Raw genomic sequence first — 16,332 nt, 5'->3', positions numbered from 1 at the left:
TATCCTAGCGGCTTGCTCTGCTGTGACCTTCAGCTCTGCCAAGCAGGTGTGGTCAACCTGTTCAGTGGCAGAACTCTGTGACTATGATGTGAAATGCCAGCCCGGTGGTGCTGTGAGCTGTGGAAACACCATGGGTCCTGGCCGAACCATCTGGGTTATTATCATGAAGAGGGCTAGCTCTGATGCAAGGACCTGCACAACACAGACCACAGAAGTGGACCGTATTCTTACCTCAGGATTCCTGTGGGAGGTGCAAGGTGGTGGGGCAGTGAATCAAATCTCAATTTTAACTTCCTCTAGAGGATATCTCACCACTGTTGACTTTTCAAGAATGAGCAAGAATGAGTTTATTTGCCCCACCTCCTTCTTGGTACACAAGTCTTAGCAAAGCAGACTATTAAATGCAGCTGTCCTCAAAAAGGGATGGTCTCGAGTCTATTTACTGGGTATGATTAGGAAAAAGGGGATATGTGTGTGTGGGGGGGGGTAAGTATATGGACCTATTCTGAAAATTTTGAAAATTCAAGATCTCACCCCGACCATTCCCCTGGACGTGCTGTATATCTCCTGACAGCAACTCCAGGCCCAGAGCATGGCCAAAAAACAGTTTCGAGGATTAGAATTAATTCTGTTTAAACTATGTAAGATTTATTTAAGATTTAAGATTTTATTTATTTATTTGACAGAGAGACAGCCAGTGAGAGAGGGAACACAGCAGCGGTAGTGTGAGAGGAAGAAGCAGGCTCCTAGCGGAGGAGCCTGATGTGGGGCTCGATCCCAGAACACCGGGATCACGCCCTGAGATGAAGGCAGACATTTAACGACTGCGCCACCCAGGCGCCCTGTAAAAATGTTTTTCTGTTACAGGGCTTTGGTCTCCCTGGCACTCAGCCCCTCCAGATGAAAGTTCTGGCTGAGAGTAGAGATGACTGGAAAAACGTGAAGCTGCAGTTACTGATAAGACACACAGATTTTTAACAATGGGAGGAAAGCAAGAACTCTGACACCTGGGAAAGTGAACCTTTATAACAGCATGGGGACAGGGCTGTTGCTCACCTTCGTCCTTCAGACCTCTTCTTGGAGTTCTCCTCCCAGAGGAGAAATGCCTCTGCTGCTCTCCCTAACTGCCAGCCACGCTGCTTAACCCAACTACAAATGGCACCGAATCCCTGCTGTTCAAACTGGCAGCTGCTTCTCTCAGCCCTGCTTGATGCTCTGATCAAAAGACAGCAGCTCCTACACTTTCCCTGTGGAACACCTCCAGGTGTCATGCACACCACAGAGAAGAGGGGCAGGTAACATGGTGTCATGGACAAGTGGGACTGTTTGGAACTGACTGCTTTCAGGCAGTCCCTCTGAAAAGAGGACAAAATCAAATATTTGGACTGGTATTGGGGGTAGGGAGTCTAATGCTTACCAGACAATGAGAAGTCATGCTGGGGTTAAGGGAGGGTGCTCCTAACAACTGCAAAATCTTTATTTCCAGGTATACCCTCTGGGACTGGGCTTGCATGTGTGCATGTGTGAAAATCAGGCATTAACTTGCAGTCTAAGTGTGATCTGCACCCAGGGGTGGTTATCAGAAACATTCAAGAATTTGAGGAATACCTGGTGGTGCAACAGGCCTCAGACATGACCTCTGGGAGCGGGTTTACCTATTGGGTGGTTATTCTGTTAGAAAGACTTACAGAAGCTGTCCCTGTCTTGAGCTAAAATGCTTCACGGCCCTGCCTCAGTCTGGAAGGCATTCAAATCAGCTTCAACTGGCTGGCCAGAGCTCTATGGATAACAGAATGTGCCACAGACTTCTTCCTTGCAGGCCAAGTCTGGGCAAAATACTAATACAAACTGCTGCCCCTGGTTTGACCTTGGGCCAGGTAAAAGGCAAATGGAAATGCCTGAAGAGCATCTAGCTTTCTAAGACAGACCTTGATGGTTAAAGACTAAACCAAAATGACTGAGGAATGGCATGTACACAGAAAAACTGGCCAGAAGTCAAAAATAAAATGAGTGGTTGTGTGGGGCTGTAGGGAAAATAAATTTTGTTTCTGCACAGCTAGGACTTTTTGAGCAAATCTCAATAAAACTTGGAGCTTAAGGTAAAAGAATGAGACTTGGAAAGTGATTTATGACTAGTTAGACAGGAATAGACTCCAGAGAGACTTACATTTCAGTGGGGACGCTGGAACCTGGGGCCCTAGTGACATCCCTGGGTATAAGGCTGGAGACAGTGGTCTTCTTTCTCCCCTGAAGAAATTTACTCATAGTCCAAAGGGTTAGAGTGTAAACTCAGGATTCTTTCCAAAGGAGCAAAGGTTTCCTCTCTCCCTTTAAAAGGGTAGGAAGACAGCTACCTCTCTCTTCTATAGAAACACTCACATTCATTTTATCAGTATATTTCACCCAAAATACCAACTTTGTATGTATGTGTAGAACACCTGATTTCTGTCTCATTGCTCCAAGAGTAAGAAACTGGAACCACAAAGTTGTTACTTAGTTTTAAGTAAAATACTAATTCATCTGTTCTGTTTCATGTGTTGTATTTATGGTAAAATTAACAAAGATAAATACTAAAAATTTAACTGTCTGAAATTTAAAATCTCCACCAAGAGACCCAATAGGTGAAATCTTCCAAACATCAAAGAATAACATAATCTCATAAAATATCATCCATAGAATAGAAAAGTATGAGACACTGCTCAACTCATCTAATGAAAGGAGTGCAGTCTTCAACCCCAAACCTCAAAACATTACAATGAAGGCCAGTTACAGGATAATAGTTCTTATGAACACACACACAGAAAAATCCTACATAAAATAGTGAAAAGCCAAATTCAGTGATTATAAGAGCAAAGTACATCATGATGGAGGATGTATTTCAGACATATCAGGTTGGTTTAACATTGGAAAATTAATCAATATTACTCAGCATATTAACAGAATAAATATGAAAAATCATGATTATCTCAATACATGCAGAAAAAGGATTTGACAAAATTCAATACTCATTCATGATTCAAAAAATAAAAAAATCAGGGGGTCACCCAGGTAGCACAGTCAGTTAAGCATCTGACTCTTGGTTTTGGCTCAGGTTGTGATCTCAGGGTTGTGAGACTGAGCCCCATGTCAGACTCCCTGCTCAGCACAGAGTCTGCTTAAGACACTCTCTCTCTCCCTCTCCCTACCATGCATGTGCTTGCTCTCTCTCTCTCTCTAAAATAAATAAATAAATCTTTAAAAACAAAAACACTCTTAGCAAACTAGGAACAGAAGAGAACTTCCTCAAAATGATAAGGCACATTTATAGAAATCCTTCAGTTAAAATCAAAATTAATTCTAAAATACTCAATAGTTTCTCCCTGAAGTCAAAAACAAGACAAAGATGTTCACCTTCACCACTTCTGTACAACATGTTACTGGCATTCTTAGCCAGCACAATAGGCAAAGAAAAGAAAAAAGGGATAAACATTAGGAAGGAGAAGTAAACTTGTCTTTATTCATAGAGAATACAATTATTGACCTAATAATTTTTAAGAAATCTATAAAACAACTACCAGAATGAGTAAAACTTAGCAATGTTGCAGGATACAAGGCCAGTGTGCAAATACCAACTGTTTTTCTATACACTAGCATTAGATGTCAATTCTCTCCAAAATGATCAATGCAATCCCAATAAAAGCCTTAAAACAGTATAGGGGTACGAGTGTGTGTGTGTATTTGTGGAAACTGACAAGCTGATTCTAAAATTTATATGAAAATGCAAAAGCTCATAGTACCACAGCACTGGCCATAATATCTGGAAACATAGAAATTATTTTAATATATTTTGTAGGTTAAAGATGTTCTTGGCAACATTCTGTATTCATGCTGTAGCCAAGGAACCTTGAAGAAAATAGCAAAGCTAGAAGGCTAACACTGCCAGATGTCATGACTTATAATTAAATTATAAAGATAAAAAACAATGGTATTGTAAAGAAGATGGATAAATCAGCCAATGGAACAAAACAGAAAGCCCAGAAACAAAACCACAAATACATGGTCACCTGATAAATGACAAAGATAAAACCACAATTCAGCAGGAGAAAGAACAGTCTTTTTACCTGTCATCAGAAAGTCATCAAGAGAATGGTAAGACAAGACATATAACTGAGAAAAGGTATTTTCAGTACATACATCTGCCAAAGATTCACATTTGGAATCTATTTTAAAACTTCTATCATTCAATAGAAAAAGACTAATGATCCAATAAAATAATACAGGCAAAAGACCTGAATAGTACACTTTGCTAAAGAAGATGCAAATAGCCAACACACACATGAAAAGACGCTCAACACCATCAGTCATCAGAGAAAGGGGAATTCAAACCTAACGAGACAGCACAACATAACGACTAAAATGGCTCAATTAGACTGACAATACCAAGTGCTCACAGCAATAAACTGCAATTAAAGCTCTCACACACTGCTCGCAGCAATATAATTTAGTACTTCTTTGGAAAACTCTTTGAACTAAAAAATATTGCTAACGCTAACTATGTGATACTCTACCCAGCAGGTCCATTTCTGGTCATACATGTAACAGAATTAAGAGTTTATACCCTCCTTAAAAAGATACACACAAGAATATTCATCAATGTTTTTCAAATACCTCAAAACAAGTATGCTTTAAAACAAGTATGTTTCAAATATACATCTTAAATATGTTTCAATAACATAGTAAAGAGATAAACTCTGGGATAGTCACAATGGAATGCTACACAGCCATACAAAGCAATAAACTACACACGACATGGACGTTTCTCACGGACATAATACTGCACCAAAGCAGCCAGATACCACACACACACACACACACACACACACACACACGGCACGTGTGTATATTCTATATACACATATATATAGTAAGAATACATACACATACGTATAGTACATGTGTACACTTAAGATCTGTGTACTTAATTCTATATAATTTATTCCTAAGGGAGGAAAAAAAGATAACATTTGTGTATAAAAGTGACACTGGGAGATCCTGGATGATTCAGTGACATCGAACATTTCAGTCATGTCAACATGCTACTTCCAAAGATCCAGAGCCTCTAAGAAGTGATTCCTGAAGACCATTTCAATGGCCTTAAAGCTCTGAACTAACCCTTTGTGATCGAATTTTCTCCTAAGTGCCATTTGGCTCATACGTACTAACTCACCCAGGTCACTCTGGCTTGGGAACTCTTCCTCTAATATCCACGGCTCCTCTCCTTGCTCCAACTTGAGGATCACTTCTGGTTTAGAAATGGAATACCCTGTGAATGAGAACTGTATGACTTGGGACAAACTGGATGAATTTCAGGGCCTCTGAAGGTGGAGGACGTTATAACTCAAAGACTATACAATTAAAAAAAATTAATTTAATCCCTGTTATGAGGGAGAAAAAAACAAATTCCTTCCGATAACCGAAATGAATAAGTCATCCTTGACCTCCAAATTCCAAAGTTAAATATTATTATACTCTACAAAAACTCTGCAAGTTTCTGTAAATAAAAAAAGACACACATACTGGGGGTCTACATGAAAAACAAACACTACCTACCCAGTGAGACAAGGTGGCTATAGTTCTCCAGCATCACATCCCTGTACAGGGACCTCTGTGCAGGGTCCAGGTGCTGCCACTCCTCCTGGGTGAAGCCCACAGTCACATCCCTGAATGACAATGATCCCTGGAAAAGCACGTTTCTGCTCAGTCTGAAGTGGTCAGAATCAGGTGATATGAAAAAAAGAAGTTCAAAGACTAACTCTTACCATTTTTTACTGTTGAAAACTGGCCAGAAAATGTTACTAAGGACCTCTACTATATAGCTTATTTTCTGTAATACTTTGTAAGTACAAAAAAAAAATCATACTAGAAATACCATTGGTGAATTATTTTGTTATTTAATACAAAAAATCTGAGTGCCCACATGTACCTGGAACTGCCCTAGTTTCTGAGAATTCCAAGTTGAATAAAATACTCTTCCTGGTCTCAAAGAAGCTATTCTCATAAGGAAACATACAAAGACATAGCTACCACAGGACTTAAAGAATCCACACCATAAACACATGCAACACAGACGGGAATCACAAAGGGGTTCTGTACAAGTTCCCATGCTCTGATTGCAGACCGATGCCTCTGATCACACCAGTGCAAAGAGGCACACAGCCACTGTTGATGGATTTCCCCCAGTCAGTGCAAGTCCCCTTCAGTTCGTGTTTTTCCCTTTCATTTTCTCCTCCTTCATTCTTTGCTTTTCCCCCTTCAGGAACCAGACACTGAAGACTAAGACATTCAAAAACAACTACATATACTAGGAGAATTAGAAAATGACTGTGCATATGCAAGGAAAGGCTCAGAAAACACCTAAGAAGACATTAAGTTTACACATCAGGCTGGTCCTTGGTACACAGACAGCCTACAACAATCAAAAAATGAATAAAAATAAACAAAAACAATAAGAAAGCACAGCAAACATTGAAGAATGGGGAGAATCTGATTTCCAGAGTTACCACATTATTAGTCAGATGCCCAGTGTTCAATCAAAAAATCACAAGGCATACAAAGAAACAGGAAAATATGAAACCATAAAACTCCTAGAAAAAACATAGGTGGTAAGCTCCTTGACATAGGTCTAGGCAATGATTTTAGATTTGACACCAAAAGCAACAAAAGAAAGAATAAATAAGTGGGACTACATCATAACTAAAAATTTTTGCACACAAAGAAAATCATCAACAAAATGAAAAGGCAACCTACTGAATAGGAAGTAATAGATCTAATAAGGGACTGATAACCAAAATATATAAAGAACTCGTACAACTCATTTGTCAAAAAAAAAAAAGAAAGAAAAAAGAAAGAAAAAATCTGATTAAAAAACGGGCAGAAGATCTGAATAGTCATTATTCAAAAAAGACATACAGATGACTAACAGGTTCATTAAAAAGATGCTCAACATCATTAATTATTAGGGAGATGCAAATCAAGACCACAATGGTATTACCTTATACCTGTTAGAATGGCTATCAAAAACACAAGAAGTAAAACAGGTGTTGGTGAAGATGTAAAGAAAAAGGAATCCTTGTGTACTGTTGGTGGGAATGTAAATTGGTGCTATGGAAAACAGTATGGAGGCTCTTCAAAAACCTAAAACTAGAACTATCATATGTATACAATGGAATATCATTCAACCATAAAAAAGAATGAAACCTTGCCATTTACAACAACGTGGATGGACTTTGTAGCATTACGCTAAGTGAAATAAGGCAGAAAGAGAAAGACAAGTACCATGTGATCGCTCTGATATGTGGAATCTTAAAAAAATATGCTCATACAGAAAACAAACCAATGGTTGCCAGAGGTGGGAGGTGGAGTATGGGCAATGGGTGAATTATTTTTTTTTTTGTTTAAATAAATTGTTTTAAAGAGAAAAGAAAACTACAGGCCAATATCCTTTATGAACACTGATGTAAAAAATCCTCAACAAAATATTATCAAACAGAATTTAGCAGCATAGCAAGAGGATTATAATATACTACAAAGCTATAGTTATCAAAACATATGGCACTGGCACAAAACAAGACACAATAGAGAGAGAGAACAGAATAGAGACCCCCAGAAATAAACCCATACCTATAAGGTCGATTAATCTACGACAACGGAAGCAAGAATGAAGACTGAGAAAAAGACAGTCTCTTTAACAACTGGTGCTGGGAAATCTGGATGGCTACATGCAAAATAATGAAACTGGGCCACTTTCTTATACCATACACAAATATAAACTCAAAAGGGGTTAAAGGTCTAAATGTAAGACCTGAAACCATAAAACTCCTATTACAAAACATAGCCAGTAATTTGACATTGGCCATAGAAATATTTTTCTAGATATGTCTCCTACAGCAAGGGAAACAAAGCAAAAATAAACTATTGCAACTACACCAAAATGAAAAGATTTTGCACAAAGGAACCCATCAATGAAACAAAAAAAGCAACCCAGTGAATAGAAGAAAATATCTGCAAGTGATATATCCAATAAGGGATTAATATCCAAAATATATAAAGGGCATATACAACTCAACACCAAAAAACAAAAAACAAAACAAAATAAACTAAATCACTGATTAAAGAAGATATACAGATGGCCAACAGACATAAAAAGATGCTCAACATCACTCATCAGGGAAATGCAAATCAAAATCACAATGAGATATCACCTCACCCCAGTAAGAGCGCCTACTATCAAAAAGAAATAACAAGTGTTGGTGAGGATGTGGAGAAAAAGGGACCCTTATGCATTTTTGGTGGGAATGAAATTGGTGCAGCCAAAACAGTACGGAGGTTCCTCAAAACATTAAAAATAGAAATATCATATGCTCCATTAATTCTACTTTCTTTAGGCATTTATCCAAAGGAAAAAATAAACTAATTTGAAAAGATATATGTACCTCTATGTTTACCGCAGCTTTATTTACAATAGCCAAGATAAGGAAGCAACCCAAGTGTCCACTGATGAATGAAGAAAGAAGATTTGGTATACAGACACAACAGAATATTACAGAGCCATAAAAAAAGAAAGAGATCTCATCGTTTGTGACAAAATTGGTGGACCTAAAAGGTATTATGCTAAGTGAAATAGGTCAGACAGAAAAAAACAAATACCATATGATTTCACTTACATGTGGAATCTGAAAAACCAAACAAATGAACCAATAAGTGAAAAATAGACCCATAAGTACAGAGAACAAACTGGTGGTGCCAGAGGGGAAGTGAGTGGGAGATTGCTGAGAAAAAGGATTAAGAGTTACAAACTTCCAGTTACAAAATAAATAAGTTATGGAGATGAAAATACAGAGCAGTAAATAGTCAATAATATTATAATCACATATGGCAACAGCTGGTGACTACACTTATTGTGGTAAGCACTGACTAATGTATAGAATTGTTGAATCAGTATGTTGTACAACTTAAACCAATATAAAGTTGTATGTTAATTATACCTCAATTAAAAAATAAAATAAAATAAAAAGGATTATATACCATGACCAAGTAGATCTATTCTTGGAATCCAAGGATGGTTCAACATACAAAAATCAATCACTATAATACACAACAACACAAAGAAGGAAAAAAACACATGACCATCTCAATTCATGCAGAAAAAGCATCTGACAAAATTCAATAATCTTTCATGATAACAACACTCAACAAAATAGGAATAGAAGGGAACTAACCCCACATAATAAAAGCCATGTATGTAAAAAATACAGGAAAAATTATACTCAGTGGTGAAGGGTTGAAAGCTATTCTTCTAAAATCAGGAGCAAGGCAAGGCTGCCTGCTTTCACACTTCTATTCAACATAGTACTGGAAGTTCTAGTCACAGCATTAGACAAGAAAAAGAAAAGGTAGTCAAATTGAAAAGGAAAAAATAAAATCATCTGTGCAAATGATATAATCTTATATTTAGAAAAACCTAAAGACTCCACAAAAACAGCTGTTAGATCAACTAAATGAATTCAGCAAAGTAGCAAGATGCTTCAACACACAAAAATCAGTTGCATTTCTATACAGGAACAATGAACAATCTGAAAAGGAAATTACAAAAGCAATTCCACTTACAAAAGCATCAAAAGAAATCTTAGGAATTAATGTAACCAAAGATGTAAAAGATTTGCACAATAAAAACTACAAAACAGTGCTGAAAGTCATTGAAGAAGACATAAAGAAATGGAAACAAATCTCATGTACATGGATTAGAAAACTTACCGTTAAAATGTCAATATTACTCAAAGCAATCTACAGATTCAATGAAATCCCTAGCAAAATCCCAATGATATTTTTTGCAGAAATGAAAAACTTCATCCTAAAATTCATACAGAAGCTAAAGAAACCTGAATATCCACAACAATCTTGAAAAAAAACAAAAGTAGAAGACTCATACTTCCTGATTCCGAAACTTAATACAAAGCCACAGTAATCAAAAAAGGATGGTACCAGCATAAAAAGAAACATACAGACCAATGGAATAGAAAAGAAAGTCCAGAAATAAACCCTCACATATACTGTCAAGTGATTTTTGACAAGGTTGTCAAGACCATTCAATGGGAAAATGACAGTCTTTTCATCAAATGGCACTGGAAAAACTGGATAGCCACATGCAAATGAATGAAGCTGGACCCTTACCTAACACCATATACAAAAATCAACTCAAAATAGATATAGTACCTAAATGTAATACCTAAAATGATAAAACTCTTAGGAGAAAATATAGGACAAAAGCTACACAACATTGGATTTGGCAAAGATTTCTTGGATATGACACCAAAGGCATGGGTAACAAAAGAAGAAACTGACAAATTTTTCATGAAAGTGAAAATATTTTCACTACAAAAGATACTATTCAGAGTAAAAAGGCAATCCACAGAATAGGAGAAAATACTTGTAAGTCAGATCACTGATAAGGGATCAATATCCAGAATATATAAACTCCTAAAATTCAGTAACATAAAAACTCCAAACAACCCAATTCAAAAATGGGCAATGTACTTGAACAGATATTTTTCCAAAGAAGATATACAAATGGTCAATAAACACAAGAAAAGATGCTCAATATCATGAATCATTAGGGAAATACAAATCAAAGCTACAGTAAAATACCACCTCACACCCATTATGATTACTACTACCAAAAACACAGAAAACAACTGTTGGTGTGGATGTAGAGAAAATGGAACTCCCATGCACGGCTGGTGGGAATAAAATGGTATAACCACTGTGAAAAAGAGTATGGATACTCCTTAAAAAATTAAAAATAGAATTACCATATGACCCAGCAATTCTATTTCAAGGTAAATATCCAAAAGAAGATCTCAAAAAGATGTCTGTACACTCATTTTCACAGCAGCATTGTTATTCACAAGAGCTAAAACATGGAACAACTCAAGTGTCCATGGACAGATGAATGGATAAGCAAAATGTATATATACATACAATGGGATATTACTCAGCCTTAAAAACGGAAAAAAGTCTGCAGTATGCTACAAGATGGATGAATCTTGAGGACATTATGCGAAGTGAAATAAGGCAGTCACACAAGGACAAATACTACAGGATTCCACTTGTATGAGGTACCTCAGGTAGTCAAAATTACAGAAGCAGGAAGTATCACAGGAGTTTGCAGTGGGGAGTTATTGTTTATTAGGTACAGAATTTCAGTTTTGCAAGATGAAAGACTATGGGGATGAATGGAGTGACAGAAGCACCAGAATGTGAATGTATTTAACAGCACTGAAGCACACACTTAAAAATGTTTAAGATGGTAAACTTTACGTTATTTCTATTTTAGCACAATAAAAAAGAAAAAAAAAAGTAAAAATGTACTGATATGTACTACAACATGGATGAACCTTGAAAACATGCTAGGTGAAGGAAGCCAGACACAGACGGCCACACACTGAATGACTCCGTTTGTATGAAATACTCAGAACAGATCAATCCCAGAGACAGAACACAAACTGCTGGTTTCCAGGGATGGGTAAATAAGAGAATAAGGAGAAACTCCTTCATGAGTAAAGGGCTTTATTTAGAATGATGGGAATATTTTGAAACTTGATTAAGGTAGTGGTTGCATAACACTCTGAATGTACTAAATGCCAATGAATTGATTTGGTCATTTTAAAATAGTTAATTTTGTATGTGAATTTCAGCTCAATAAATTTTTTTAAAGACATAAGAAGAAAGTGTGGAGCATAAAATTACAATGAAAGATGAAGGAGTTAAAACCATGTATCAGTAATCACAACAAAATGAGAACAGATTAAATTCTCAATATAAAGGACAGAGCATTTCAGATTAGGCTAAAAATGTCTAGTTACATGTTCCTTACCAAAAAAATATACTCACAAAGAATATGGAAAATCTAACTAAGGTGCAAATACCCCCATGACCCAAAACCTCCAGGACATCAAAGGAAGGAATCACTGGTGAGTGAGAATGGATAACATCTCCTTTTACAAGTCAAGTGGTTTTCAGTTCCTTGCTTTCAACTAAGTTGAAAGAGAAATTAGAGTTGTATTAAGAAAACAGTTTCATTTACAATAGCATCTAAAAGAACAAAATACTAAATAAACCTGAGCAAGGATATGTAAGATTTGCACACTGAAAACTATAAAACATTACTGAAAGAAATTAAAGACCTAAGTAAATGGAAAAACATGTCACGTTCATGGATTGTAAAACCTAATCTTGTTAAAATGTCAATATTCCCCAAAGTGATGCACAGATCCAATGCAATCCTTACCAAAATCTTAACAGCCCTTTCTTTGCAGAAATACAAAGGCCAACATAAATTCATATGGACTTGCAAGGGCCTTGCTGTAGAACACAGTTTGGTGGTTTCGCAATAAACAGAATGACCCATCAATTTTACTCCCAGGAAAGACGTGAAATAGGTCTTCAAACAAAAACTTGTACATGAATGCTCACAGCAGTACTGTTCTCAATAGCCAAACAGGGAATCACTCCAAATGTCCACCAACAGATGGATACACAACAGGTGGACTATACATCAGTGGGATATCATTCAGTCATAAAAAGAGATGAAGTAGTGGTACATGCTACGACATGGACGGGTTTCAAAACATTAAGGTAAGTGAAAGCAGCCACACATTAAAGACTATATATATCGTATGATTCCATTTATGAGATATCCAGAATAGACAAATCCATAAACAGAAAGAGGTTAGTGGTTGCTAGGGGCTGGGGAGACTGGGGAGTAATTTGCGCAGAAGTCATGGCCCTGCTCATTAAAGGTATAGGGTTTACTTCTGGTGTGACGAAACCGTTCTGGAAGGAGAGGGTAGTTATGGTTGTACAACATGGTGAGTGTATTAAGTGCAACTGAATTCTATACTTTAAAAAGGTTCAAATGTGAATTTCATGAGTGGAATCCCTCACCAGACTGCAAAAATTTAGATTCTGCCCACTCCCCAGGGCTGTCACAAAGCCTATCTCATCCTACTGACTACCCTAGATCACTGTGGTCTGCCCAAACGTGCTCCTTCTTTGAACAACCATGAGTCCTAATGCTGGCACAATTCATGTGCAACTCAACTTTTCCCCTGAACTGGACAAGACTTACTCTATGCCTACCACTTCTTTATGCAATTGCAGGACTGTCACTGGAAGGTACACAATGCCACCAAATGAAGCTTATCAAAAAACTTATGTTCCAGTTTCAAAACTCAGTAAGATCACAAGATGTGCATTTATCTACAAGGCATCTTTGCCCTACTGTATTAGAGGTCAGCAAACGCAAACATTTTTGGTAAATGGCCACATAATAAATATTTTAGGCTTGCCAAGCCACACAGTCTCTGTCACAACCACTCAACTCTACCCATGTAACACGAAAGCAGCTGCAGGCACAAATGAATGAACATGGCTGTGTCCCAATAAAACTTTATAAATAGACACTGAAATCTGAATTTCATATAATTTCCCATCACAAAATACTCCTCTTGATTTGTTTCTCAACCACCTAAAAGTTCTTACTTTGTGGGCCATAGAAAAATAAGCAGCAGGCTGTATTTGGCCCATGTACTGTAATTTGTTGACTTGTGCTCTGCACTTGCCCTGATGTTAACGTATTCATTTCTACTATTTCATATGAAAGTACAAACATTTTATGAACCTCACATAATCACTGTTAGGCAAAACTGGGAATAAATGAACAACTCACCTGGGTTGTGATCATCTTCTGCTGGCCCTGGAAGATTGTGGAAAACTGTAGGGGGACAGCTGAGAAGGAAAGAACCATCATAAAAGATGTCACGAGCCTGAAAAACCCTACATAGCTGCTGGCAAAACACCTCCGAAGCAGAGATGCCTTGAGAAGGGGCAGAAAGGATGACAGGAAAGGAGGGAGCAGCCCATGCACAATTCGCAGTGGTTGGACATACCAGTTTTTAAATGTCAAAACATTTGTTTTCAGGGCATCTGGATGGCTCAGTTGGTGGGGCAAGCGACTCTTGACCTTGGGGTTATAGGTTTGAGTCCCATGTTGGTGTAGAAATTATTTAAAAATAAAATCTTTAAAAACCTTTGTTTTCTCCTGATTTACTAACAACGTATGCTTTAAAACAGAAAAATGAAAACAACAAAGTACACTAAATAAACAAATTAGGAAAAGCCAAGGAATGGAACATAATGCTTTCATTAAAACCGATGCTGAGCAAAAATATATCAAGTCTTAATGTTCATTCTAAACCAGAGAATCCCACTAGGTTCTGGAAAAAGGGATGGGTTTTTAAGGGCTGGTCTTTTCCCAAAGGAAAAAAAGAGCTTACTTTAACTCAGTTTCAGATTCTCAAATGTATCTTTTGATTAAAAACAACAAACTGGTTCTGACTTACCTGTTGTCAAAGCAGAAAACACCTGCCTGGCCATCAAGCAATTCAATGTCTGCTCTTGTTCCTGCCACAACAAAACGTGTGACTATGAGCAGGTAAGGTAAGTGAAAGAAGACCCATTTCCTTCCCACCCTATCCCACCCCCATCTTTAAGCAGAGCACAGATAGGTGAGACTCAAAGACCTTTCCTGCAATACCATCTCGGAGTCTATCACATCGGGACAGAGGGGGCATCAGCACTGGACTAGTTGTGCTGTAGTGAGCAAGAGGCTCAGAATCTGGGAGTGGAGGAAAGATGAGGGACGAAGGAGGTAGTTTCCTTCTCTGTAGCTAGGAAGCCCTTCCTTCCACATGATGCCTCACAGCTCCCTAACAAGCAGTACCTTCTGTTCCTTTTGGCATGCCCTCCTCTCCCAGCCACAGCTGACACCCCTCCTGAAAGCTGACCCACAACGTCCACCACCACCCAGTCTGAGAGAATCTGGCTATGACCGTGGTTCTGGCAGGAGGATCCAAACTGCTTCTGGCTGAGGAAGAGTCTTTGCCCCTTCCACCTTCACTCTGGATCTCTACTGAGGTCTGCGGCCAACTGACTGGCGTCCTAGGTGGGGTCTCTGCTCCCAGGATCCCCCTTCCTCCCTCACAAGAGTTGCCTTGTTCCAGGACACCTTGGCTCCCCATCCAAGATCTAAAGCTCTTGGACCTTCCTGTCACCCTAAATCACAAGCTGGACCTTCTGTAAACGCAAACGGCTGCTACAAGGCTGTACGGCGTCAGCGGGACCTGGCTGCTCCACTTGGGTGCCAGGCTCACAGGTTCTTCAGAAACAAGGTCTGGACCCCTGCAGCTGCTAGCTGCTGGGTCCGCCTAGCTCGCAGGTTTGATGCGGGACAGAGGATGAGGCAGGGCATCTCCCCCTGCTCGTTAGCCACCTGGGGTCCTGTCACCTCCCTGAGCCCGGTACGCGGTTACCATGGGGACGCGTCACTGACCACAGGTGGCCGGGCGGACGAAGAGGGACCGTGAGCGCAGAAGAACACGGTTCCCCCCCCAAGAGGGAAGCGCCGGGCTACGAGCGCCCCGAGGCCGGTTTCCGCCGGTCTTACCGCGGCCTCGGCCCACCTCTCGGAGATGAAAACACCAAGCTTCGCTCGGTAACAGCGGTGGGACGTGCTGGTTCGCATTCGATGCATAAAGACGGAGCAGGACTCACCCCGAGCTCAGGCACCAAATCCTCTTCCTCCGTCACCCGCCCCTCCCGCGCGGAACCTCCCGCTTCACGGGTCACCCCCGCCCAACCCCCAGGGGCTCACCGGCCACGCACCCCCGCCTGCGCCTAGCCCCGAGCCGCGGGAGCATCCGGGACCGTCTTCTCGCGAGGCCGCGGCCACCGACGCGAACTAGACGGGAGGGGCGCGGCGCACATGCGCAGAAGGCCGGGAGCGACCCCCGCCCGCGTCCAGCTCCACAGCGCACACTAAGTTTTCCAAACCCCTGGCGCCACCTCGCTGGAAAACGGCCTTCAGACTTACGGGGACGTTGGGTAAAGCTGCTCGAATTAGCCAATAAGGTACAAACAGGAGACATACTGATAACTACAGTTTTATTCGTTGTTTATCCGAAATAAATTGTAAGTATTTAAATACATACCTATTTCATTAATTATATTTCCCTGATGGATTGGCTCTCCTAGCAGTTCCTTGTTTTGCAGAATGCGCTTGCAGAATTCCTTCCAGAGACAGTCTGTGTTCCCTTTACATTGTAACATATCTTAAAGTAGTCCTATCTCTCTCATTTCATTCTTCGTCCTTCTGGACATTCATTGGTGAGAAAGCATATTCCATTTAGCATTATGAGTGGTTATCCTGGCATGAAGTTAACACTGGGAATTGCTCTT

At 39.3% G+C, this 16,332-nt stretch overlaps 1 protein-coding gene across 15 annotated transcripts in view; it reads right to left on the bottom strand.

The window, feature by feature from the left end:
- Positions 1 to 15,842, bottom strand: part of LOC113258946 (zinc finger protein 37A-like) — a 73,306-nt gene extending 57,464 nt beyond the window's left edge. For 6 of the 15 annotated variants that reach the window (XR_006410064.3, XR_006410066.3, XR_008958014.1 and 3 more), the window contains exons 1-5: positions 15,542 to 15,692; positions 14,439 to 14,499; positions 13,766 to 13,824; positions 5,590 to 5,716; positions 5,207 to 5,302 (exon numbers count right to left, since the gene is read on the bottom strand). Coding sequence is in view for 8 of the 15 variants with exons in the window: in XM_026504045.4 (XP_026359830.2) it covers positions 5,207 to 5,302; positions 5,590 to 5,716; positions 13,766 to 13,824; positions 14,439 to 14,499; positions 15,542 to 15,628 (430 nt within the window). In the remaining 7 variants the exon portion in view is untranslated. Of the gene's footprint in view, positions 1 to 5,206; positions 5,303 to 5,589; positions 5,742 to 13,765; positions 13,825 to 14,438; positions 14,500 to 15,541; positions 15,729 to 15,748 lie in introns of those variants that run through there. The other 9 variants (XR_007190047.2, XM_057308546.1, XM_026504039.4 and 6 more) reach the window with 6 other exon arrangements.
- Between the last annotated feature and the right edge of the window lie 490 nt (positions 15,843 to 16,332).

Source organism: Ursus arctos, unplaced genomic scaffold (assembly GCF_023065955.2).
Source record: "Ursus arctos isolate Adak ecotype North America unplaced genomic scaffold, UrsArc2.0 scaffold_7, whole genome shotgun sequence".
In the NCBI taxonomy this organism is placed as follows: Eukaryota; Metazoa; Chordata; class Mammalia; order Carnivora; family Ursidae; genus Ursus; species Ursus arctos.
The sequence above is the reverse complement of the archived record's forward strand: the minus strand, read 5'-3'. Positions and strand labels throughout refer to the sequence as shown.